The sequence below is a fragment of the Anoplophora glabripennis genome, unplaced genomic scaffold, assembly GCF_000390285.2.
Source record: "Anoplophora glabripennis isolate ALB-LARVAE unplaced genomic scaffold, Agla_2.0 scaffold133, whole genome shotgun sequence".
Classification (NCBI taxonomy): Eukaryota; Metazoa; Arthropoda; class Insecta; order Coleoptera; family Cerambycidae; genus Anoplophora; species Anoplophora glabripennis.
In genome coordinates, this window is record NW_019416244.1 from 844,660 (window position 1) to 871,685 (window position 27,026).

The window sequence follows — 27,026 nt, forward strand, 5'->3', positions numbered from 1 at the left end:
GAAATTGGAAAAATTGACTAAGTTTGAGCGGCCATATATCAGTCAATTTTCATCCAAAAATATTGTAGAACCTTTTGATTTGAAGGAAATTTTATATACTTTTTTTTTCTATGAAGCAATGCCTATACCTACCTTTACTCAAAAAAAAACTAGAGGCAAAAAAGTACAGAATCGAATTATTTGCTTTTTTTTCACATTGTTTATTAACGATTATTTTGCATAAAATTTTCCTTTTAAATTTTTTAAATAAGCTATTTCAATGGGAAATTCAATTTTCTAAGTAATTTTTCCTATGAACTATAGCGAAATTTTTCTTCCTTTTCGAGCTACAATTAAAAAACTGAAAGGGGTGCATTTTTACCCCTATCTCCAATTTTCACCCTCTAATTTAACAGCACTCAGCGGTTTTTTCATTCTAAATAACCATTTGAACGATTCATGCAATAAAAACCCATCAACACGTAGTTCCATGCCATATGACTTAATCAATAGCCTATTATGCTAACTAATATTTATCTAGGGAAATTTAACTCTTCTTTCCTTTATGTTGCGAAACCTGATATCAATTCTCTGAATATTATGTGATCGCTCGATTTGCCGCCCGCTTACGGCGGGCCTGGGTGTCACTTCTACCTTCACCTCATAAGAAAAAAGAACAAACTGGCATTCTTGATTGCATTCTTAGGTGAGATAGTTTAGGACTGAGGGTTTTGCTAAAGGGTCCACAGAGTCCAGTCCGAGAACAACAAGGGCAGGTCAAAGATTCTTACCAAAGGCTGAGGAAGTGTAATATAAGTGCATTATTGCATTATGCATGTACAAAAAGAACGAATGTGAAACCTTGATAAATTTTTTCTATAATCATATCAGTGAAGCAACTCATTTTTCAGAATTGCTGAATACATCAGTAAAATAAAAAAGCACCTATCCACCCACCTGTTGGATATACCGAGGCAAGTATAAATTTTCAGGGATAATTCATTTTTTACCACGTCATGCCTACTTATTTATATTTTATAATTTTTGGAACCCCTAAAATGATAAGCCCATGGGATAATATTGGTTTTTACTTTGAAAAAAAACACAGTATATTGCTAATCTTCCTTTATTAGTCAAAATATATAACATCGTATTTAAATATAATTCGTATTAAAACTGAAAACATACATTTCCACTTCAAAAATTATAACCGAAAACAATTTCAAAAACGATTCATCTCTAGGCCACAACGTTTTGATTAATGTGATGCATTAACGCGCAAGGCACGAAACATTGAATTGAAAAAGCCGCAGTCGTCATTATGAAAAACATTTAAAAAGAAAAGATAATTTCCTTAATTTAAGCAAAATAATTTTTAAACGTCGCCATAACAATTACAGGCTTTTTCCTTAAAACTAATTTAGTTGTGTTAAAATGTTAATCTCAAAAAAGAAAAAAATATAAAACACTTCCACGATCTGTGAAACAAAAAAAAAAATACATTTTTTCTTACTCTCAGGTAAATCAGTTCTTTGAGGTTTGCGAATTTGGAAGACAAAATTAAAAGTAAAATCATTCGGATAAAATTAAATAAAAATCGGTATCCAAGCCATCGGTACTTTTTCGATACAAAAAAGTAGAACAACGGAATAAATATTCCTCTAAAATAAATACAGTCATTGCACAATAATTTAAAAATTAAAAACTTTTGATAAAAGAAACAAAAAAATAATCACAGTCTAATTATAACGATTATAAATTATTAAGGGGGTGGTTCATTTTAAGGTTAATAGTGAATTTGAATTCTACATGAAATTCAACAACAGTTATTTGACAAACCACCCCGTACTCGAATCTTTCAGACGGTGCCGGTCTCATCTGTCGTGACACCGTTACATATGATCACGTCGCTACCCTGTCTGTGTTGCTCGATGGCGCGCCAAATACGAAACTCGGTGGCACCCCTAAGGCCCACCCTGCGAAGGTCCTCCCGGCTTATGTAGTAAAGGACCTCCTCCAAGGTGTAGCCCTCGGCAAGAAACATTTTTTTGGCTACCTCGTTTATGCCGAGGCCTTGCAGCCAGTTGGACAGTCTTATATCTTCCTCAAGCACTTCTTTTTGTTGACGGTTGCAACAGCAGATCTGTTTCAGGGACTCGGTTTGTTGCCGGTGCTCCTCTATCAGCAGCTTCAACTGAAATCGTAGAAATGACATTCATGACAAATGACGATGAAGATTATCCCGAGCTAAAATAAGACGCTTTTAAAATTTTGAAACTATTTGCAATTTTATATTTGTACGAAACGATTTCGACTTTGACTGTTATCAAAATAAAACTGTGCAAAATAAATAAAACCCCTTTAGGAGGTCGTGATTCACACTTTGGGAACCGCTGGTACACACAAATTAAAACACATTTTTTGACAATAAAATATGTACTCTCTCGAACGTCAACACTTACCACAGCTTGATATTGCTTCTGCATATCCAGCAATTCCTGCCACAGTCTGGAATTCTCCGAACGGAGTTGCAGGACCTGGTCTCTCACCTCGTAGCTCTCGTTTGTTTTGCCCGACTTGCTGGAATTGACCGTGCTGGGCGAACTGTGATTTCCTATGTGCTCGCCCAATTCGGGCGATAACACTGTAATCGCCGCTTGAACGCAGGATCGCACCAAATTGTCCAACGCGAACATCCAGTGGGGCTTTATGGGGTGCAAACGCAGGACCTCGTTGACGGATTCCTATAAAAATGAGGATATAACACTAAATACACTGCATCTACATCTCGATTATACGGGTTAATGCAGAGCGCTGGTACCTCAGACAACCGTAAACTTGGATCACACGAATTTTTGAATAAAGTGGAGTTATTTTCAAATCGGTTAACGTGAAGCTGCCGATAATCGGGACTCGGGTAACTTCCTTGAAATAATCTTACCTGGTACAAATATATGGCGAACTGCAACTGATTGATGGCTGCCGAGTCAAAGTCTAGCTCTTCCTTCAGCCGCCTCATGGTGCTCTCCACGACACTCAACGACTGTTCCGTCAAATACGACTTCAGCCCGTCCATAAGCCTAAGGAGGTGCTTCTCGGTGAGTACCGTCTCGCCGAGATACTTATCCCTGACTTTCTGCATCCAGACGTCGCATATCTTTGTTCCGTCATTAGCGAGTACTTTGGCGAGAGTCGTTCGCCGCTGGGAGTCTTTTTTGAGGAGGTAGAAACCGTCGGTTTCTGTCGTGACGTCCACCTCTGGGGAGAGGAGGGTGCCGGATGAGTTCCGGCGTTCCGTGTTGCCATGTTCCGAATCGCAGTCCAATGAGGGCGTAGAGGCTAGACTGCAAGATGGAAACGTTAATAATATTTTTCGAACGTCAATAAAGGTGGAAAGATAAGTTTCAGGCGTTGTTTAAAATCAAAAAATTCTTTACACTTTGTACATAATTGGAAAAACTTTATTATTTTTGCCTATTTATAGTTTTTATACAGTGCATTTCATGACAAACTACATATTGTAAGTGCATGTGGAATGACCGCTTAAAAAAGTTAACCACTGCCAAAAACATTTAATTTTTTCGTCATATTTCCAATAATTTTTTAATTAACAATCAAACTCTGGTAACACACTTTTTAAATTAGTACGATCAATGTGATTTGAACGGTTTCGACATTTTTATAGGAAATTATATTTCTATAAAAAAGGTACTCGGTATCTTAGATACAAGACAAAGATTCTGAATGTTCACAAAAAATGGGGATTTCCCCAAAACGGCCCTGGAAATTTTTCATAACAAATTTTAGTGACCTTGTATATACATAAATTTCGACCCATAACTTTTCTAAGTGGTCATTCTATACTTGCTTAAGTTGTCTCACTGTCCTTGCAGTTGATAATGAAACACTCTGTATACAAATTTGTAAACAACTTATGCGTATGTTTTGTAACACAAAGTATCACAAAATCTATCACATATGCAACCCAAACAATTTTAAAAATACCTTGAAGGATTGTTTACTTCACAATACCAAGTAGAATTCAAATTCTTTATTACAGGAAAACTGCAATCGAGCATGTACATTGTGTAATGATTTTTCACTTACTTTCTATGGAGGTACCTTTGTTAAGATAAAAATATGCCAGGACTTTTATTGCCAAGTTTCAGTGGCAGAGAAGTCTGTTGTTAACTAACTCATTGTCAGTTCATCATGTTTACAGGAATATATCGGTTTGTTGGAAAAAAATCTATTTATAAATCAGGTGGTTCGGTAAACACCTTCTTCTATGTAGTATCAATTTTTAAATAGGACATAAATAGTTACACAACGTTTTCATTTCATTTATTCTAAATTTAAAATTCCTTGTACCTCCAAATACAAAATCACATAATTTTGAAACCCATATAATTCGATGATTTCAGTACATCTATGAAATTGGAAAATAATTTTTAAATGTTTTGCAAAATTAAGTTAGTTTTTGTCATAAAAAGTTATTTTTTTTTTGAATATTTTATATATAAAACAATAGTTTTACTAAATTTGTTATTTTTAGCACAATTTCTTATAATATACGAGGTTTGATCAAAAAGTAACGGGAATTTTCAAATTGCGCGTGTTGTATCTGGTCCTATCAAATTGATTCTTTTGTTACGTACCTGCCAATTTTTACGCAGCTGCCACACTTAGTTTGTGTTTAGCGAGCGAATGAGTAAAACTTACCTTAGTGCTTTTGTCGATTTTATTTGTGGCGAAACGTCAGATCAGAAAGTTCTCTGATATTTTGTGTTAAAAATGGAATTAAGTGTAACGAAGCACTCAAAATGTTAAAGAGAGGTCTTTGGCATGATACTATGTCACAGCCATGAGTTAATAATGGTACAAATGTTTTAAGGAAGGCTAAGTAGACATCGAAGATGAGGAGAGATCTGGTCAAGTGTGAAGGATCTTCCTACCGTTTTTTTCGACAACATGGAATTGTTCATCGCGAGATTTTACTGCCTCGTCGTACAGTTAATAAGAAATAATACCTAGAAGTTTTGCCCAATTTTCTTGCAGCATTAAGGAGAAAACGACAAGAACGCGAGAGACAACTTGTAAATTTTGCATCAGGACAAAGCACTGGCGCATACCACTTTGCTTATTCAACAGTTCTTGGCGAAATGTTATACCGTTGTGATGCGGCAACCACCCTATTCTCCAGAAATGACTCCTATTTCCTCAAAAGAATACTCAAAGTGCAACAATTTTCAACAATAAATGAGATTAAGGCCAAATCACAAATCGTGCTCAAGACGATACCAAAAGTGGCGTTTAACCAGTTTCTCAAACTGGAAACTACGTTGGGATAAAAATTGAAGTAAATAGATACGCTCTTGAGAAAATTAACAATTCCCGTTACTTTTTGATCAAACCTCGTATAAAGGTAAAGATATACCAAAATATGCAGTTAGAAACTACGACTACAAAAATCTATAATCTAACATTTCTACATTTACTAAAAGACTTTGAGGTTGTTAGTAATTAAAAGTAAACTAAATGCGAATGAAATATGTGGCAGAATTATCCCATGTGATGTTAAATTGTACGCTAACTGAAGCACATGCAAAATGTTAAATAATAGGAAACGTAGCTGTCGACAGACGAGCAACATTTATTAGTATTACCTGTTGAAAGTCAGAGCAGTTGGCATTTGGATAGGTGGCAGTAGGGCTCCTCGACTTTGTGAACTGGAAGTTAATCATAATTACGACCACAAGCGACACACATACAGGGTGTTCATCTCTCGGTTTGTTTACACTGTCATGCTGACTTAACGAATATATGCAGCATTACTCGAATTTTCACTTATTGCATTTTCGAAAGGGATATACAGGCGGATCGAAAACTACGAGCAAAAAATTTACTGAAAACAATGGCACAAGTTCCTGATATATATTTTTTAAATAAATGTAACTATGCGGGATGTAGGTTTAAGTAGGTTGGTTTTTTAGTTTTACATGTTCCCCACGTCTCAAAAATTTTTTTAAATATTTTTTGCATGTTTATTAAATTTTTCTTTTAAAATGATTATATTTGCAGTTTTATAAAATGTGCAAAATAAAAAATAAGTAAAGATACTAAATTAAAATACTTTTTAACATCACTGCCAGTTAAAAAGTATTTGTACAATTTTTTTTGGAGCACTGTGTTTAGTTTGTGAATCTCAGTGTCGAAGATCTTTGACATTGACCTAATTTAGGTGGACTACATAATATCAATACAGCTGAGTTGAATATATGTCTATAGGGTTGTATGCTGGCAAAAAACAAATGTCCAATGTCAATTTGGCAAAACCAGAATGCCAAATATGTCACTGATTAATTTTATTACATTTTAATTTTCAGTTTATTAGTGTTACAAGATGATTGCTAATTTCGCGACTTTCTGAAGTATTAGTTTTTACTGCAATCGAAATAAAATTTCTATAGTGCATGTTGTATTTTATTAAGTTCTATTTTATTAAAGAATTGAAATGGTTCTTATTAAGCACATTTTTTAACTAATAATTACACAACTTATTATCAAAGATCACTATAAAACTGTAAATTTTGTCCAAAACGCTCAATGTATTTTTTTCTCAGAAATAATTAAAATATTGTTGCTAATAATTTTTATAAAAAAATAGCAAAAAAGTTACTATTAATTTTCCCTACTTATCATTTTTTCATAGTTGCAGTTTGTTACCTATAAAAAGTGTACCAATTTTGAAAAATATAGCTTTAATGAAGAAAAAGTTACAGCAAAATATTAATTAAAAAAAATACCTTCGAGGTGATGTAACTCTTTGTAACAATGAGTTTTCAAAAAAATGTCACAGGAACTTGTAATATTAATAAATATTTTCATGAGTGGTATCGCTTCCAAAATTGTTTACTCATTGTTTCTATACACCCTGTATATTTTTTCTGTACAGAGTGTCCCGGAATTAATGCAACAAAATTTGATCATAGACTCTTAAGACAAATTTAGGGGACACATATTTTTTCTTTTGCCAAATGGCCCCCTTTTTCGGAGTTACAGCCCCCTGAAATCTGCGCCTAAGAATAGTCTTTTTTATATCTCAGAACCCTGTTGTACGAGAATGACTAATTTGGTTTTATGACATGTGGAATCTGATAGTGCTACGCTTTTTAGAGAGGAACCTTCCTTAAGACACTTTTCCCCTTGTCTTTGGAACTAAATAGATTTGGTCACAAATTTCAACCTTTTTAAAATTATTGGTTAGTTAGAAAGCCATTGAATTTAGAAACTTTTTTCTCGATATTTTTTTCATAAAACGCAATGTTTTTCAGAAAAATGGCGAATCACGATACGCATTCGATCTCATTTTGACATTTTTCTCGAAAATATAGTGTGTTACGAAAAAGTATCAAGAGACAAAAAAGTTTCTAAATTTAATGGTCTTCTACCGGACTAATAATTTTTAAGAAATTTAAATATGCGACCAAATTTTTTTGGCTCCAAATATAAGGGGCTCACGAAAATTGTCTTAAGGGGGTTCCCCGCCAAAAAACGTAGCACCATCAGATTCCACATGTCATAAAATCCCTGTGTACCAAATTTAGTGATTCTCGTACAACAGGGTTCTGAGATATAAAAAAAAGGATTATTCTTAGGGGCGGATTTCAGGGGGCTGTAGCTCCGAAAAAGGGGGCCATTTGGCAAAAATAAAAAAACGGGTCCCCTAAATTTGTCTTAAGAATCTGTGACATAATTTTGTTACATTAATTTCGGAACACCCTGTATAACTTCTATATTTTAAGGTAGGACATAACAAGAAAAATCAATAGGTGCATATTTTTTGGAAAAATTAATTTTAATTAAACTCAAAATCAAAAACAGTTCAATCGAAGATAAAAAGAAAAACAATTTTGTTATAATTAAAAAAAAAACTTTTAAAAAATTGTGTTGATTCACTTTTTATTATTGATTGCATTTAAAGCTTAAACTTCACACCCTGTATACAGCTGAACTTTCCACAAGACAGTAAAAAACATGTTAAATTCTCAAAAAAAAAAGTTAAATTATACAAAACTGAACAAAACAATAAAATAAAATAAAATAAATGGTGACATTACCACTTGCCAATGTACTTAAAATACCAATCCTCAAAAATAAGGAAATTTGGAACAATCATTTTTGCACCAGTACATCACAGAGACCTGACAACATACTAACTGTTATTTGAGGTTATAATGGTTTTTTGCCAACTTCCTGTACAGGATGATAAAAAATGGAGCATGCATGATAATAGAAAACAGATGGACTTACTCTGATTCTGGGGTTGTTGGTGTCTGGTTCGGGGCACTGGAGTGCCCGGGGTGCCTCGGTGTTATTTTGTCTACGGGCACAGAGACACTACGGTTAAATTCGGTGTTTAGGCGAACGTTCTTTTTTCTGTCAGGTCCTAGAAATATTTTCACCAATAGTGACATGAATTTTAGGAAAAAACGCTGATAAATACAAAATAATATCCATTTTAATAATTTCTGAATTATTATTCATAATTTTGTTACCAAGGGTATCTAAGTAAAATATTTACTTTGAATTTTTTTAGTAATAAATATTATTTATGAGAACGTTTTTATGACTTGGTAAGCAGATGATGTACGTAGAAAATACCAAAGTAGAATATGCTAATAAAAAGGTGATTTACATTGAGAATATATCAAATACTTTTTTGGTACAATATCTTGATTTTCAAAACTGTTGTTTTTATGTTCCTAAATTTTTCACTTTTTAGATGGAATTTTTTTTGGAAATTACTAAGGACTTGTATTTCATCAAATTCTTTCTTAATCCTTTGACCTTATTCTTTAGTTAACACAGTTGGATTTATTGAAATTTGCACTACTGTATCAAATTCTTTTCTCTCCTTTTTTTTTATTTTAATGAATCTTGAAATAATGACTATATTCTAAATGCTCCAATTCCAATAAAAGATAAATGTTCCAATTCCATTAAAAACTAAATTTATATAAATAAAGAAAATATGTGAAAAATTTTCTCGTAAACATACTATTGTGTACTCTGAAGGATTTCATGATAAAGTTGTGGTTCTTTCTATGTTTATCAACAATAAAAGTTCTATGTTCTAGATAGTTGTGGTTTACTGGAATGATAAACAGTTTATATATTTATATAATAAACATGAAAATCTAAAACTGCCGGAAAGCGAATACAGTTCATATTATACAGGGTGGTCCTTAAGTTCTTCAATAATGCACACGACTTTATGGAAATCTTAAATAGTTTAGTGACTCTGCGGGTCACCGATTTAGCCGAGTCTTTGTCTACTTAAAAAGACTTACTAATGTAGCATGTCCCCAAAGCCCTGGGGTACACAACTTGGAAATAAGGGAGAAACATTTTGCTAATGCTGCAACCTTTTTTGAGATTTTAGGTTTATTTTCAATTTACATTCTGCTACTTTCGTTCCAAATTTTTTCGTTACGAAAGCTCCAATGAAGCAGGCCTAGAAATGATCTTCAAAAAAATATGACCATTTCAATTTTTGCAAACCATCACAGCTTTCTAGAAATTTGCTAGATGTCACGTTTTATAAAAACTTTTTGCTGTTCAGGACATAATATTCACAGGATATTTTTTATAATTTGAAAAATCACTCTTTTTTATCGCGAAGTACTTAAGGATCACTGTGTATAAGAATTTACACTAAATAATAAACATATAAAATGCAAAAAACAACGACTACTCACACAACTCGTTTACGTTTCTTCGAATTCAAGATCTATGAAGAAAAAAATTCAAAGCACAAACGAGAAACTACCGCATTACTCATGCAAGATTTAAATAATTTTATAATGGCGAAAAGGTAATTTTGCATTAGCTGGTTCTTCTTCTTACCTACATTTTCTGAAATCACGATTGCACATTTTTCCTTTAGAGGTGGTTTAATAGCTTGTAAGATTATAAAGAAACAAAATTATTTTCTTGGGCAGTAAATTCATAAAATACTTTCAATTGTTCAAAAATCAGCACAACACGACATCTTAAGAAATTAAAAATTTTTGACTAAAAAATTCCTTGATGTTTCAATTTTTTTTCAGGTCTTTCAGATTGGTTTAAAATATTTTCCAGTTTGATAAAATATAAGATTTACCTCAGTACCTCCTAAGTAAATATTTAACAAAGGATGATTATTTCAAAAATTATATAGCAGCCACCAAAAAATTTGCACCAAATACAGAATATTTTTATATATGATTTTGGAAAAAATTGTTTCATCCAGTAATTTTTGCTTGTCTGAATAAAGGCAATCTGGACAATAAAATTTTTGATTTAAGAGAAAATTACTTACATCAGCTGAAATAAAAGAAATAATATTTTCTTTTGCACAATATGCAAATATTCAGCAATATTTTACGGTTAATTAATCAATACATTTTTATAGATTTTATTACACAGTTTGTTTAAATATGAATTAATGCACAAATAACAGACTTTCCTCCATTTTAACGCAGATTTTCTATAAAATGGACTTGGTTTGAAACTCCAAATTACTTTTTGTTGTAAAGAAATTTGTTATTTGTCGCTTTTGGCATCGTAAATTACAAATTTATTTATACCAAAAAATAATTTGAGTTTTAAACCAAGTCCATTTTATAGAAAATTTGCATTAAAATGGGGGAAAGTCTGTTATTTGTGCATTAATTCATATTTAGACAAACTGTGTAATAAAATCTATAAAAATGTATTGCTGGTTGCCTATTTACTATAGAGCCCTTTTAATAATTCGACATAAAATCAGCAAATGTTATTTATTTGTCATTACTGTTTTACTCTGTTTCATTTTTCCCTACAAGAACTCAATATCGCTAATCGAAAAGAAAATCATTTCCAAATTGTTATTAGTTTGAAGTTCATTATTTTCATTATGTTTATTACTTTCAAACAAAGTTATAAGAATTTGGTAAACATTTAAAAATAATTTTTAATTTTGGCCGGTTAAAATAATGATCCTTTCTTATAAATTAAAAATGGAGAGTGACCGCAAAAAAATCCATTTTTCCGCCTGTTTTTGAGGCTTTGACAGAGGCGATAGGGAAAATCCTAAAAATATTCTAAAAATATCCAAATACTCGTCAAGTTTTTCGAACATTTTCAAAAATCACCCTTATTTAGGGGTTGAAAAGACAAAAAAAGTGAACAAGTTAAGAATCATCAACAATTGTAAAACCCCAAATATTTCTATGTTATCAAAATAAGATTATGAACGTGAAAATATCTAATTTCGTATTTGATACGGTCTTGTCCCGATTGAAAATCAACCCATAATATCCCTAAAGGGGTGAAATCATCCCCTAAATGCCTAAAAATGCAAAAAATACAATAAATGTTACAATTTTTTTCTTTTTGTTTTATATGTATATGGTTGAATTTAGGGGTGGTTTTATGCTCATTTAGGGGTATTTTCCTTCGGATCTAGTGATTGTTATTAATGGTTCAATTATCATGTATAAAAGAAAAAGAAAAAAAAAATGTAACTTTTTTTTATGCATAGATTACATTTACCAAGTTTGGAGTGCTCCTCCCAACCCACCCTGTATACAGGGTGTACCAAATCTGATTACCATGACAGGGATCTCAGGAATTATAAAAGATGTCAAAAAGGTTAGATATGGCCAAAGTAATGGAGAATTTTGCTTTTGTCTTTTATCATTGCACGTTCTTGTGCGAAAAAAAAAACATTTTTGGAATAGAGCCGCATTGAAGTGAATGAAACGCATTACGCTTGAAACTACGTTCAGAAAGATAAAAATCGCTCCTTTTGATTATGACAAATTTAGGGAAGAAGCCGGCCGGAATGACTCTACAAGAATCGCCTCCAGGTGATCCGCTTAATTTATTTATTTGTATTTTGGGAATATTACTCAATTTAATTGATAAATCCCAAACTACTTCGTTTTGTACTTCGACTGAAATAGATTCTAGAGAAAATAACTTATTTTCTTTCGTATGAATTTTATAAAAAGATATATTTAAAAAAAGATTCACAATTTTTTTTCAATTGGACTGCAAGAAACACAATTACAGCTGATCTTTAAAAAGACGGATTTTTATTTTTTCTAAATAAAATCTAAATAAATCTTTGTTCGTTGATTATTAAATTTTGCACTACTGATAGTGTCTAAAATCCCTATTGTGCAGTGAAATTGAAATTTGTCCAGCAGAAAGAAATAAAAAAAAAACAAAACAAGAAAATTTAAAGATCAATTACAACGGAAATTTGAAAAAATCCCCAAACAACAGATTTCCACTCACCCAAAAACGGATCCTCCAGCAAATGAGCCGCCGTGGCCCTCTTGGTGGGGTCAGGTTCAAAGCAGCGCTTGATGAAATATCGAGCCCGATCGGAGAGCTCTTCAGGTACTTCCGGGTGAATTTTGTAATACCCCACTTTGAAAACCGCCGCCTGTGGGGATCCCAGTTCTATGAAAGGCGGCTTGCCCGTCGCCATCTCTACTACCGTGCACCCCAGAGACCAGATATCGGCTGGGGCGCCGTACCCCCTCTGTCCTTTGTCGATGACTTCCGGCGCCATATACTGGAGGGTTCCCGTGAAGGTCTCCGTGCTGGGGCAGAGGCCCGCCAGTCTCTTCGAGGTTCCAAAGTCAGAAATCTTAACGACGCCGCTGTAAGTGTTAACTAAAACGTTATCACCTGCAAAGGAGAAATTATTTTTAGGATTTATGTCGATAACGGCGATTCAAGCTCAAACCTTTAATATCGCGATGTACTATTTTCTGATCGTGTAGATATTTCAGCCCCTCCAGGATCTGCTTCGTGTAGTAAGCCATCGTGTGCTCGTTGGATTTCAAAGGCCCCCATTTCGATCTCAACAACGCACTCAAAGATCCTCCGGGAACCTGTTCCATGAAAATCTTGAAGTAGTTGTCTTCGGATAACGAGCCCAGGTACTGCACGATGTTCCGGTGCCGCAGCTGAGAGTGTAGACGGATCTCTTCGTGTAAGGGTTGCACTGCACCCAGATTCTTTTCAGGTACTTCCTTGACTGCTATGCGGACTTGAGTGTTGAGATCCCTAGCTGCGAAGACCACTCCGTAGGTGCCCTTTCCTAGTATGATTTTTTTACCCTGTTCGTCCCTCTCGTACTCGTATTTTATGTCTCTGGGTGGCTCGGACTCCACGAGACCTTCTTGGTAGTTGGTCAGTTCAAGAATTAATTTGTAGAAACATTCTCTGTAAAAAATATCAATATAACGCTTGTTTACATTCAATGTACTTAGTTACAGTCCATATGATATTTGTTGAGATAAAATTCTAAGAAGACCCTTGCATCACTTTCTTGGAATTAACCGCATTTGACACCCAAGATAAAAGACATTGGCGGTGTGGCGTTCACCGTAGCAGCTAGCAGTTCTTACTGTGTTTTGCAATTAGGAATGCGTGTTTCTTCGTAAGTGTATTGTGCTGAGCATTTTCAGTGTAATTTCTGATTAAAATAAATCAAAAGAAATCATAACACATTTTTGGCCAGAAAATCTGCTTTATATATATTTACCTTATACAGGTTGTGTTATTAAGTGGGGGTCAGCTTTTTAGGGGTAATAGTACGTGTTTCCCTTAATACGAATCTGAAGTTCAATTTTTTTTAAATTAAAAAAATAATCGAGTTATACTTAGTTTTTTAAATGCACTTTAATACTTGTGAACGCTGCCACTGTAATATTCATGTATTACAAATACATGAATTGTAGGAAACCTACAGTGCAAGTGAAGAGAGATAGTGCATATCACGAAGCGAAGAGGATCAGTTATTGTTCCGCATTTGGAGACAGTACATTTAACTGTGTATTTTTGTGTATTTCATTTATCATTAATGATTACTGCTCGAGTTTTTTGCTACGGTTTCTTGTTAAGTATTTTGTATAGCAAACACCTATTCAACAAAAGTAACTCGCAGCGAGTGGTGTGAAATTGTGCATGCGCTGCGACTAAAGCGCGTCATTATTTAAGGCTAAAAAAAGAAAAAAAAAACAGCTTTTACAACGGAATTTTAAAAAATAAACTTTTGGTATGTGTCTAAAGGTCAAAGGAAGCCTCTGTATAAATATAACCCCCACCCAAAGTTACACCCTGCATATAATTTAATGTTCTGTAAATAACGCAGAAGGCACGCCCCTACTGTGGTAAATTGTTCCAGTCGTTCCAATAATAGAACTTTATTGGCTTATTCTTTTCTTAGAATTCTATCTCAACAAATATTGTACGGACTGTATGTGTTTTATCCTCATCAGCCTTGTTAACGTTATGTACAACTGTAACAGAGATTTTACGGAAGTATGACCGTCTAGAATGTGCAGTAATAAATGTATAATCAATGTGAAAAATATTAATAATTCAATTTTTATACGAATAGCTCAAAGTCCAGGAAAAAATTTAGAAATCTGTCATCACGGTAGAGTAATTGTGTTTTCTTTTTGTCTTAAACTGGTACATCATGATTGTACGATGTGACATTTCATGTAAGTAGTTGTTATTTGGGTTTTAAACAATACCGTGTGTGATTTCGGTATTCAAAATGGCCCATATTTACAGTAGAGATGAACTATTTGAGGTACAGGTATAAGCAGAGGGTCTCTAAAATGCTGACATAGCGTCGCGATTGTCTGTAGTGTTTTCCTTTACAATTTTATCCTGTAACTTGCAGAGTGGTATATTATTTTGTTCGAAAAACTCGAGAAATACGATAGTTATAGAAAAATGGTAGTGGACATGTTGGATCTTTAACATGTAGTACTAGATATAAACTAATGCAAAAAATTAAATGTAGAAAAATTTTTCCGTGATCTTTTACAGACTGTATTTAGGTGAAAAATGGTCGTATCGGGAATTAAAAAAAGCATTTTGAAGCTCTAAGATTCTAGTTTTTAGATCTTTCAGTCGAAATTTTTTAGGAGCTACGATTATCATGCAATTCTAATAGCGTGACAAAAAAGTGTTTCAAATTTTTTCAACTTTAATACGACAATTTCTCATCGAAATATCGGATTTTTAATCCTTTTGTCTTCAATCATCGATATCTTCGTGCAGAGAATTGAAGGGCAGTTTCGAAAACTGGAATAAATTTCCTATAACATGCTGCTAACACTTTTCGGAAAAAAATTTTTTTTGATCTATTACACAAATTTTTAAACAAGAGGAACAGGGTAATTTATAGTTTTTTAAAAAATTGACGGCTAAATTTGAAATATTCACGAAATGACTAATGTTAAGCATGACAATCTCGATCTAGCGAACCGTTTCTTTGTTTCAAACAGTCAAACTTTTGAAAAAAAATTAAAGGGTCACTTTTTTGAAGTTAAACACTTCATAATCATGATTAAAATGTAAAAAAAAAAATTTTTTCTTCATAATCATGATTAAAATGTAAAAAAAAAAATTTTTTTGAGATTTTCTCACATTTTTACTGCAAATAACGTTTAAATATTTTAAATTGATGAAAAAAAAATGTTTGAAATTTTTTCAAAGAAAATGGGTAGTTTTGAAAAAAAACTGTTTTTTAAGTGATTACAAACTGCACAAAAATTAGAAATTTGTCTCAAAAAACGGTATGAATCAGGGTCAAATTCTGGTTTGTGTCAACTTTAATTTTAATTTAATTAAAAGTTGATGAACAGAAGCATAGGACGGAAAAGCCGAATCGTGTTAGAAACAATTGGATTTTGTTTTCTTCAATGTACAGAAGGTTTTCCAAAAAAAAACTAAAAAACTTCAAAAATTTGGAAAAATTTTCGAATTTTTTATTATTTTTTTTTTTCATCAATACAAACGCTATTTGCGGTAAAAATGTAAAAAACCTCAAAAAAAGGATAGTTTTGAAAAAAACTGTTCTTTAAGCGACTACAGACTGCACAAAAATTAATTAGAAATTGGTCTCAAAAAACGGTATGAATCGGTGTCGAAATCTGATTTGTGTCAACTTTAATTTTAATTTAATTAAAAGTTGATGAACAGAAGCATAGGACGGAAAAGCCGAATCGTGTTGGAAACAATTGGATTTTGTTTTCTTCAATGTCCAGAAGATTTTCCAAAAAAAAAAAACTTCAAAAAATGTTTGGAATTTTTTTTTCATCAACAAAAAAAACATCAGCTGCAAAAAAACGAGAAAAAAAAAAAAAAAAAATTTTTTTTTCCATTTTAATTATGATTGTGAAGTGTTTGAGCTTAAAAAATGTGACCCTTTAATTTTTATCAAAAGTTTGAATGTTTGAAACAAAGAAACGGTTCACTAGATGAGATGAAACTTCACAGGGTTCTTCTGGGTATACTGAACTGTAAAAGTCATGCTTAACATTAGTCAGTTTGCGATTTAATTTAGCCGTCAATTTTCCAAAAAACCATAAATTACCCCTTTTTCCTGTATTTTTAAATTCGTGTAAAAAATTGAAAAACAATTTTTTTCCGAAAAATTGCGGCAGCATTTTATAGGAAATTTATTTCAGTTTTCGAAACTGCCTTTCAATTCTCTGTACGACGATTTGTCACCGATATCGATGACTGAAGAAAAAAGGATCCTTTTCCATTAAAAGTCCGATATTTCGATGAAAAATGATCGTATCGAAATTTAAGGAAAGGAAACTGAGCTGAATAAACAAGTTATCTGGTCCATGCAAAGGCTTAGCTGAAAAAAAAATGTCCGTGGACTCAGAAAATCCTAAAAAAAAAAAATTGCAAAATTTTTTCGTCACGCTATTTCTTACATTTGCATGATAACCGTAGCTCCTAAAAATTTTGACCGAAAGCGAAGAAAAAAGTTTCATGAAGCGCTTTTATGGCAAAATGTACTTACACGATGCGAATTTCACCGAATTTCGATAGTGCTCGAATTTATTTAAATCAAAAGTTTAATTTTTTATTTTCATTGTATGTTTTTTTGAAAAATGTTCTTACTTTTGTATGTCTATGTTGAAAGGAAAACTCTAACTTCAAAAACACCTTGAATTTTTACTATTTCAATAATTTAGAGTTACATAGTAGGAAGACAATTCCTTTTTTTATTACAGAACAGTTGTCAAAATGCATCGGCCCTCAGTACTACACCATTAATTGAAGGTTATCTCCTCCACCTAACCTCAAAATTTATAACCTGATTTAAATTAGAAAGTAATGCGGAGAACTATACACAAACACGTACAACAAACGCATACCCAATTATTTAAAAGCGCATTTAATCCTGTTATAGCGGCCGAAATAATTAAATTAAGCTCCTCTGAGGGCAACGAAAAAGAAATTGGGACTTACCGACAATATTCCGACGGAAAAAATATTTGGAAGTCGTCAGAGTTGTGGTGGACGTACAGAAAAAGGCATCTCTCGTCCCTCTTGTAAAAACTAACGTTACGGATCTGGTTGGCTGTGAACTCCCAGTCGTGAATTTGAGTGCATTCGCCCTTCAAACTCTTTTCGCACAAGTTTGTGACCTAGAGAAAAGAGAAAGAAACGATTATTCCTCAGATTTCGAGTTTTATAAAGATCAGCATGCGTAAACGAGTCCTTGCACAAATAATTGCATCGAGCGTTTACCTGTAAAGTCTGTGGTTCAGCGCCGAGATTAATACAAACATAACTGGGCATTAACTCCTTGTTGGACTCCAAAATCAGTGCAGGAAACCTGAACTCCTCCTCCTGGACTGACTTCGTGGCTTCTATGAAGAACTCCATCCAAAAATGGAATATCTGCTCGTCGGCGCTGGCGATATCGTCGGATTTCTTACGGAACTTATCAATTAATTGTATATTGCCAACGGTGGATTTCAGGTACCAGTTCGGAGGTTTCAGTTTGAACATACAGGCTGCGGCTTGGGTCGCGTTGCCGTAATGCTGGAAGAGCACGGATATCTCGAAGAAAGTCGCCACATCCCAGTAGTCCTGGAGGGAGGCCAAACTGCCCTTCTTGCCTATCAGGTTGTTCAGGACTAAGCCGATGTGTTGGAGTTCCGTAGATCTGCCAATTTCGGCGCCTTTGATCACTAGTAAGGTGGCTAGATTTATACCTAAAACATGAATTCATAATTCAATCTTGTTAGTATATCTGTTTCAACCTTGCTTTTGCCCTTAAAGAATGGCATGACATCCCGACGGACGAGGATCTATATCATTTCTGCCACATTAACTTCATCATTTATTAAAGAATAGTGGCCATAAGTTAGTACCTTGGGGCACACATGAAACCATTGAGATTTACATTTGTATTACCTGCATATTCATTGGGCTTCACTTCAAATCCTTTCCGATACCAATATATTGCCTGATCCAAACTCACTTGATCTTGATGGTCGGATTCCGTAAACTTATCCTTATATATCCTGCCACACAGGCAAAGCATATCGGGGAAGTGATTTTCTTTCTAAAACACGATTTTTAAAAGAGAAGATAAGATAAACGTAACTACTTACGATTTTTAGGGCGTCTATGCAAACATTTAAAGCTCTCTCTCTGTCACCTTCTTGCTTCCTCCTATTCAAAGCGAAAGCGTACAGGTACATAATGTAGGAATTTAGGTACTTTTTGGCAGAGGGTACGTGCCTGAGATCTTCAACTAGTTGTATCATGGCGTTGTACTCTTGTATATCTCGGAAGCAGAAAAGCATATTGATTATAATGTCTCCGGAGAGGACGTTCGGGTCATCCAAACGTTTCCTTATGAGGTGCAAGGCCTCTTTCAGTTCTTCCCCGTTCTTTTGCTCCTTCAGTTTTTTAAGGTCGCTGAGGAACTTCTCTTTCATATGAGCCCTAATGAACACATCACGTTTTATTTTGTAGTGTTGTAAAGGTGAGAACGTTCGCAATGTGTGCTTGAGAAATTTTAAATATTATTAAAAGCTTTTTTTGGAAATTGGAGAATATTCAGTATTTTATTGAGAATATATTTTCATGATTTTCAAAAAATATCTTGCGGTTCTTAATTTTATAACAATTTCGCATTTATGCTCATTTTATTCTCCAAATATAAATTCTCAAGTATTTCACAACACAAACTGTTTTTATATTAAAGAAACAGCGATTTTTGCGAGAATAAAAAACTTTTACAATTCAAGAACGTATTAAAATCGTACCTAGAACTTACTTTGTTTGAATTTCAACATCCTGTAATAATTTTCTTAACTTCTGATGCAGAAGATCTGTAGGTTCATCGGCCCTACCACCTGGGCATGTTGTCAAGCAAGAAACTTCGGAAAGATTGTAAGATATGAAGGAGTAATTTGCACATGACAACTAAAAGTGAAAACATGTGGGTTGATTACAAATATTTCTTACTTGCGGTACCATATAATTTATAGAAAATTATGAGCTTCGTTTTTAAATTTTTAGAATAGATTCTCATGAAAATTAAAGTGTTAATATTAGTCCAGTCGGTATCTGTTTNTCAGGTTGTTCAGGACTAAGCCGATGTGTTGGAGTTCGGTCGATCTGCCAATTTCGGCGCCTTTGATCACCAGTAAGGTGGCTAGATTTATACCTTAAACACGAACATTTTTATTTATTTATTTATTATTATTTATTTTTTACCATCAATAAGTGGTTGCAAACATTAAAAACAACAGTAATAATAAAATTAAAAGGTCAACTTAATATTAAATTAAAAATGCTAGTTTTTCAGCTAGCTACTGAGACAGCACCAAATTTTATGTCCGGATATGCGATCAGAAATTTTCCTGGATGTTGTTGCGGGTCCTCTATAATTCAATTTTGAGAAAAATGAGTTTAACCTCTAACTGATCTGCAAAAACATATCGGAAAAATTTTCTAACCTCAAATTTGAATGTAAAATTTGATTGCTGGTATAAAAAGCAGGGTGTTCAATTTAATATTTTCAATTTGACTTTGGATCATCCTTGTATTTCAAGGAGGAAATTTTAAGGCTTGAAACTTAATGTCAAAGTCAATAAACCAGCATAAATGAGAATTTTCAATCAGCATAAAAATTACAGATATTTCAGAATGAACAATTTATATACTTCACCTAAAATTTCCGTTTGGTTGTGCAATTTAAAATTATTTTTAATTTTATATAAATTTTATAATTTAGGTATAATTTTATATTGAAAATGTATTGTGTTTGTCTGTATTATATGCAGAAATAAACAGAATAGTTGCGCGGTGAACGCCTTCTAAAAAAACATTGCCTTTGTTGAACATAAACATCAACCTCGTATCATACAACATATATAGTATACGTAAGTGACGCAGATTGGAATCAGTTTGTATCAGCTTTTCTTCGTACCGTTGTTTACGGCGGTTGTCATGGCAACGTGGCGGCCAACACCGGAGTAAGCTACGGTGTGAGGAAACGAATGATGTAGAAATTGAAGCACCATTGTCATCACCCATCTCCTGGTATACGATAAGTCGCCCAGTGTACGATTATAAAAGTTCTTTATTAATATTTGTTTTGCACCAATAATTTGTAGAAATGTTTCGTATGTATGTATTTTATTGGAAATGCCATTTTATATGTGAAAAATTGATGACAAAAAAGGATTTTTTAAATTGCGAGAGACCTGTGTCCTCTCGATGTGGAAAAATGGAGGAAGTCAAAAAACAAAGTGTACGCATTGTATTCGGAGTATGTGTTTATTTAAAACAACTTTTCTGTATGCCGTGTTTAATTGTGGTTGTAAAGTCGGGCGTGTGGAATAAGAAAGGATTTAACAATTTTGGAAACGTCACGAAGCTTTTTTGAAACATACATATAGGTGTGCATTAATGTTCGCAAGCCGAACTAATATTTCTATTTTTTATAAAATCTAAATGAAAATCCTTCTCATGAACGTCAGTTTTTCGGTAATATTGTAAATGCAGCTAAAAATTTCTAGATTCATTTAAATCCATTTGACCTTGAAAATTAAAAAATTTTCTCCTGCGGCGCTTTTTTTTTTCTTTTTCGTCAACGAATAAAGATGCATCACTTATTCTCAATATCACGAGCCGCCACTGTATTCAATATGCCTGGATTATATAAGAGCAGACGAAATTATCCATTTAAATTTATAATCTTTGACAGCATTTACAAATTTAACGATATCTTGTACCGTTTTTGAGAAAATGGAATTTTATTAACAAAAATTCAATATTAACATTTTTGTAAAAATGTTGTTTTCTATGGAAATTATTAAAAGAAAAAAGAGAACTGTTAAGTAAGATGTTCAATATGTGCACCTTGAACTTCAATGCATTTTCTGAAATTGCTCAAACACCTCTACTGTATTCAAAATAACATGTGGTGATCATTTCTAATGATGTCGGCGTATGTAATTATACGATTTAATAACTCTTCTTACTATTTACAGGAATTTGATAAACAAGACTTTTAAGATGACTCTAAAGAAAAATATCGAGAGGATTAAGATCAGGAGACTGAGGTGGCCACGGAAAAGGACTACCTCGACCGATCCATCGATTGAAGGCAAATAACTCCACAACAAAGCCGGATAGGAAAAGTTTTTATATTAAGTACTACAATCATTTTGACCTGCCCTGTAAGCCTCTTCATTTTTGACATGATCTTTCCTGACACCCTGTATATTCTTATTCGGTATAACATGTACTAGACTTTATTCCAATAGTTATTATCGAGTTTACTATAAATTAGACAGCATGCAATTAATAACAACAATAAATATGATTTATAAATGAGTTAAAAGGAAATGTAAAAATCTACCTTAGTTAGAAAAATATTAAAGAAGAGGAAGGAACAAGTAGATTTCATAAATCTGGTGGCAGAAATATATAAAAATTTATATATTAAAGAACAGTGGCCCCAAGTGAGAACCTTGGGGTACACATGAAGCCATTGAGATTTTATTGGACATGAAATTGATTTGAGCTATAAATGTTATTACCTGCATATTCATTGGGCTTCACTTCAAATCCCTTCCGATACCAATAGATTGCCTGATCCAAACTCACTTGATCTTGATGGTCGGATTCCGTAAACTTATCCTTATATATCCTGCCACACAGGCAAAGCATATCGGGGAAGTGATTTTCTTTCTAAAACACGATTTTTAAAAGAGAAGATAAGATAAACGTAACTACTTACGATTTTTAGGGCGTCTATGCAAACATTTAAAGCTCTCTCTCTGTCACCTTCTTGCTTCCTCCTATTCAAAGCGAAAGCGTACAGGTACATAATGTAGGAATTTAGGTACTTTTTGGCAGAGGGTACGTGCCTGAGATCTTCAACTAGTTGTATCATGGCGTTGTATTCTTGTATATCTCGGAAGCAGAAAAGCATATTGATTATAATGTCTCCGGAGAGGACGTTCGGGTCATCCAAACGTTTCCTTATGAGGTGCAAGGCCTCTTTCAGTTCTTCCCCGTTCTTTTGCTCCTTCAGTTTTTTAAGGTCGCTGAGGAACTTCTCTTTCATATGAGCCCTAATGAACACATCACGTTTTATTTTGTAGTGTTGTAAAGGTGAGAACGTTCGCAATGTGTGCTTGAGAATTTTTAAATATTATTAAAAGCTTTTTTTGGAAATTGGAGAATATTCAGTATTTTATTGAGAATATATTTTCATGATTTTCAAAAAATATCTTGTGTTTCTTAAATTTATAACAATTTCGCATTTATGCTCATTTTATTCTCCAAATATAAATTCTCAAGTATTTCACAATACAAACTGTTTTTATATTAAAGAAACAGCGACTTTTGCAAGAATAAAAACTTTTACAATTCAAGAACGTATTAAAATCGTACCTAGAACTTACTTTGTTTGAATTTCAACATCCTGTAATAATTTTCTTAACTTCTGATGCAGAAGATCTGTAGGTTCATCGGCCCTACCACCTGGGCATGTTGTCAAGCAAGAAACTTCGGAAAGATTGTAAGATATGAAGGAGTAATTTGCACATGACAACTAAAAGTGAAAACATGTGGGTTGATTACAAATATTTCTTACTTGCGGTACCATATAATTTATAGAAAATTATGAGCTTCGTTTTTAAATTTTTAGAATAGATTCTCATGAAAATTAAAGTGTTAATATTAGTCCAGTCGGTATCTGTTTTAAAAGTAGGTTATATGTATGTTTCATATAGTAACGCTAATGTTTGTTGGAAATAGTTCTAAATATTATGTGAAATGATAATTGTGATATGCGCCCGCTAAAAAAGTTGTGCATAATTGTTAGCGCAAGAAAATAAAAAATTAAATAAGGCGCATTTTTCTTCCTTCTTTCATGTATAACTCGGAGAATATTGACATTAGAGAAAATAGTCAAAGGAAAAAAAGTTTTGTTTTGAGATTCTCTTCAAAATAAAAGTGGTCCGAAATTTTTAAGTCCATTATTGTTGCTGCAATACAGTATAGACAAAAAAAAATTGTGAAAAAATATGTTTTTTTTCATGAATTTATTTTGGACCTTGACTTTAGAGCAGCCATATAAAAAGTTTGGTTCTGAGTACTATCGTAATATTTCAGAAATGTTTTCATCGAAATCGGCTGGGTAGATTTCGCACAATTCAATTGTTTCAATTCTCTCTCATGGTAAAACCAATTATTATTTTGAGCTTCCAATTTTTATACATACCCTTTGGAGTCTCAACTATCAATCCCCAATTAAAAATTTTCGATTTTATCCATTTTAGTAAAAATTAGAATTTTTTCAAAATTTCTTTGAAAAAATACTTATAAACATTTAGAGCTGGACGTACCGTATTTGCGTATTCTTCATATGTAATTATAGGATCAAATAGAGGTAGGATTGACAAACAAAACACACTTTTGATCTTGTGGATACAACAAATTGTCATCGAGATATGAAAACTTAAAGTTGAAGTGAGTTTATGGCAAAACAACATACAGTACAATAACAATCAAAAGTGATTTTGATTATTTGATGCAAAGACTTTATAACTATGAAAATTCGTTTAAATCGGAAATGTACTTTAACTGTTCTGATGCAAAAAAGATCGATACATTTCACAGGAATCGAGTAGAGAGTCAAAGAGTTTTTTACCATTGATTATGTTCTCTAATCTCAATATTCTTCGAGTTATACATGAAAGAAGGGAGAAAAATGTGCCTTATTTAATTTAATTTTTACATTTTCTTGCGCTAACAATTATGCACAACTTTTTCAGTGGGCGCATATCACAATCATCATTTTACATAATATTTAGAACTATTTCCTACAAAAATTAGCATTACTATATAAAACATCCATCCCAAAACAGATACCGATTGGATATATTTTGATAATGAAGCATATGACCCACTGTTGTTTCGAGGATGATATCTATGCCCACACCGAGAATTTTAACGATGAAAAAATTTCAAATGAAATCTGCAAAATTGAAAATTCAAGTGGCCGATTAAAATTTTCACATACGCTTATTTGAATTTTTTTTTTTTTCATAATCAGTAGATATATTTTATTTTTTGCAAAATTAATTTCCCTTCTTAGTAACGTCTAGTTATTTTATTTTTAATTTGATATTAAAATTTTATTTTCCAAACTTCATAAAATTGTAACTTTAAGAATACAATTTTTGGGAAAAACAGCAACAACAGCAACAACAACAGAAAAACAGAAAACACCTTTTTGTATGTAAGTATCTGTTGGTTTTTGGGTCCAAGCCTCATTATAATTTTCACAACTTATATTTCAAATTTGCATAAATTCAGTCTTTGCAGACTTCGAAGTTAGTTTAAGAAGCAAATATTATTTAAACATACCATATGGTTTCTATTTGTTGTTCACATAAACTGAATATCTGTAATTTTCTATTGTAATACTGTAATGACCTTAAAGTCTATTCATAACAATAATAACTGTTTGAAATTACAGATTGACCCTGAGAAGGTTATTATTCAGTTTGAAGAAAAGTAGTTTCTATTTAATTTACATTGATTTGCATCTGTAATTTTTATTTTTCTGAATTTTCAAGGCTAGATATAACAATAATACACTTTGAAATAAACAGGGGTTCTAATTTTAAACACTAGTTTTCGCCTATTTAAAAGAATACAATCTGTTTAGATTTCCCGTTTCCTTCCCAGGTTTCCTTTAGATATATTTGGAATTTTTACATATGAATTTAAACTATGAAGGTTTACCTCATTTTCACCAATAATATCAAAAATGTTGCAACAGTTACTACACAAATTCCTAAACAATTTTTGAACGTTTAAGCAACACATATTTCTGTCATACTTTATCAGTTGTCTGTGAAGGAAAACTTTATTAATATGAGCATAAAAATATAGTTTTATTTACAAATGGATTAAATCATTTATATCACAACTACAACAATCCTATTTTTAATACATTTATAGAATCAAATGGAGATTATCATACTATGAATAATACTGTTTATTTTGACAAGACTTACCTTTAAACGTAAGGTGACTTCAGGATCAACATCATTGTAAATTAAAATGTTTTGTTTCATATTGAAGCTTTCCCTCACCCCCAGGTGATAAAATAACGTACTCTGTTGTACTTGAAGCGACAAATCGATGATAACAACATCGGCATTGTAAAAACTGCTAACCACATTTGCTTCACCAAAGTCTAATTTTTCAAACTAAAAAATATTATACTATAAGACATTGCGTGAATTATTGTATTAGGCTGAGTCTTCAACACAAATAAAATGTATTGAAGTTTAATATTATAGTATAGAAGAAGTAATAATAAAATTTTATGGCATATGGTTCACTCAATTACTGCTTTCTAGTTTTTGCCCTGTTTTTTATATGTTTTAATTACATGATGATTAAGTGATTTGTATAAAAGCTTTTTTCCACTTCCGTAAAGCATATCACTTTAATATTTTTTGCAGTTTCAGTAATGCATATGTATATACCAATTAAAATGTATAATTCATGTTGATTTTGAAGTATATTTATCTCATATTAATTGAAATGTTTTTAATCTTCCTACATAAATTGTTATCTAATGTATGTTTTCTGTATCCACATTTCTCAGAAATGTAAATATGAAGACAGTGGAATTGTTTCACTTTCTAGGAAGATAATAATTTGGTTTTCCCTTCAATCAATTATTCGACTGAGTCACTTAATAGCTCTTTATCAATGATTCACAGTCAAGTCCATCTTTTACAATGTCATTTATATTAAACGAGAAAAACTAATGAAAAATTTTGAAATCAACAGGAAATACATATGGAATATTTAGATTCTAATGCCTTCTTTGGATTGTTAAATACAAATTCACTTGGATGCACCTACTGTAAATCAAATTTTTGTTTCTGTAAAATAACTGAATAACTTGTTCTATTATTAATACAGAATTTTGGAAGCTTATATTTCATAACTTTTTCTTAGTCGTTTCAATAAATTATTTGAATTCATAAGTCACAAACACTTGCATCGCTGCGCAGAAGAATGAAACTTGACAGAGAATTTTTTACTAATTCAAAGATTTTAGGCATTTGTTTAATTGAACAATCTCTATCATACCTGAATATGGTTCAGGTTGGCCCCGACCAGCATGCAAGCCTGCTTAACCTCCTCGAGGGCCTTTTTACGGTGTGTCAAATTATCCGACTGGCATATATCAATGACACAAACGACATCCATGTGAGGCTTGATCATTGTGCTGCCAGACTGTACGGTGTTTCCAGAAACATCGGAGTGAGAACCAACACTGTCGGTGACACTTCGACATTCTGCAAAATGTTTATGTTTTAACATGCTATTCTGTTATTTTAATGAATCATTACTGTACCTGCTTCGGGTTCTATAACTACTGGGATTGGAGGAACTGGCATGTTTGTTTAACTTTAAAACTAACATAAACTTCAGAATTTAAAATAAACAATGTTATCATTCACTCTCAAATCCTTTTACAGTCTATTAGAAGTAGTACTGGTTGGATGCAGCTTGTTTAAGCGGCTAATTCTCATTTTATTAACTTTCAATTACACTTTATAAATAATAATAAACTTGCATAATTGAACACCACACAAATATTTTCACTTGACAGC

General features: G+C 32.6%; 1 protein-coding gene across 3 annotated transcripts; it reads right to left on the reverse strand.

Moving 5' to 3' along the window:
- Positions 1–1,089: 1,089 nt before the first annotated feature.
- LOC108904453 (mitogen-activated protein kinase kinase kinase 15) lies at positions 1,090–27,026 on the reverse strand. 3 transcript variants are annotated; one of them, XM_018707024.1, is made up of 15 exons: positions 26,768–27,026; positions 26,500–26,708; positions 25,407–25,601; positions 22,782–22,930; positions 22,112–22,448; positions 21,912–22,062; positions 17,593–18,062; positions 17,311–17,489; positions 12,764–13,245; positions 12,307–12,705; positions 8,293–8,428; positions 5,646–5,708; positions 2,921–3,323; positions 2,442–2,723; positions 1,090–2,173 (listed from the first exon to the last, which is right to left on the reverse strand). In XM_018707024.1, the coding sequence occupies exons 1-15, from the start codon at positions 26,808–26,810 to the stop codon at positions 1,838–1,840; spliced, it is 3,834 nt and encodes a 1,277-aa protein (XP_018562540.1). In that variant the 5' UTR covers positions 26,811–27,026; the 3' UTR covers positions 1,090–1,837. The 3 variants fall into 3 exon arrangements, with proteins under 3 accessions (XP_018562540.1, XP_018562538.1, XP_018562539.1); XM_018707022.1 differs by lacking the exons at positions 21,912–22,062; positions 22,112–22,448; positions 22,782–22,930; ... (1 more) ...; positions 26,500–26,708; positions 26,768–27,026 and adding exons at positions 18,265–18,415; positions 18,465–18,801; positions 19,136–19,280; XM_018707023.2 differs by lacking the exons at positions 5,646–5,708; positions 21,912–22,062; positions 22,112–22,448; ... (2 more) ...; positions 26,500–26,708; positions 26,768–27,026 and adding exons at positions 18,265–18,415; positions 18,465–18,801; positions 19,136–19,217.

Bases quoted from the DNA above. Each gene is read 5' to 3' on its own strand.
- LOC108904453 (XM_018707024.1), bottom strand. From the start codon at position 26,810: ATGCCAGTTCCTCCAATCCCAGTAGTTATAGAACCCGAAGCAG. The intron at 12,706-12,763 runs GTTTGAGCTTGA...TCTCCTTTGCAG, and splicing joins AGTACATCGCGATATTAAAG to GTGATAACGTTTTAGTTAAC. The intron at 8,429-12,306 runs GTGAGTGGAAAT...AAATATTTCTAG, and splicing joins GCTGGAGGATCCGTTTTTGG to GACCTGACAGAAAAAAGAAC.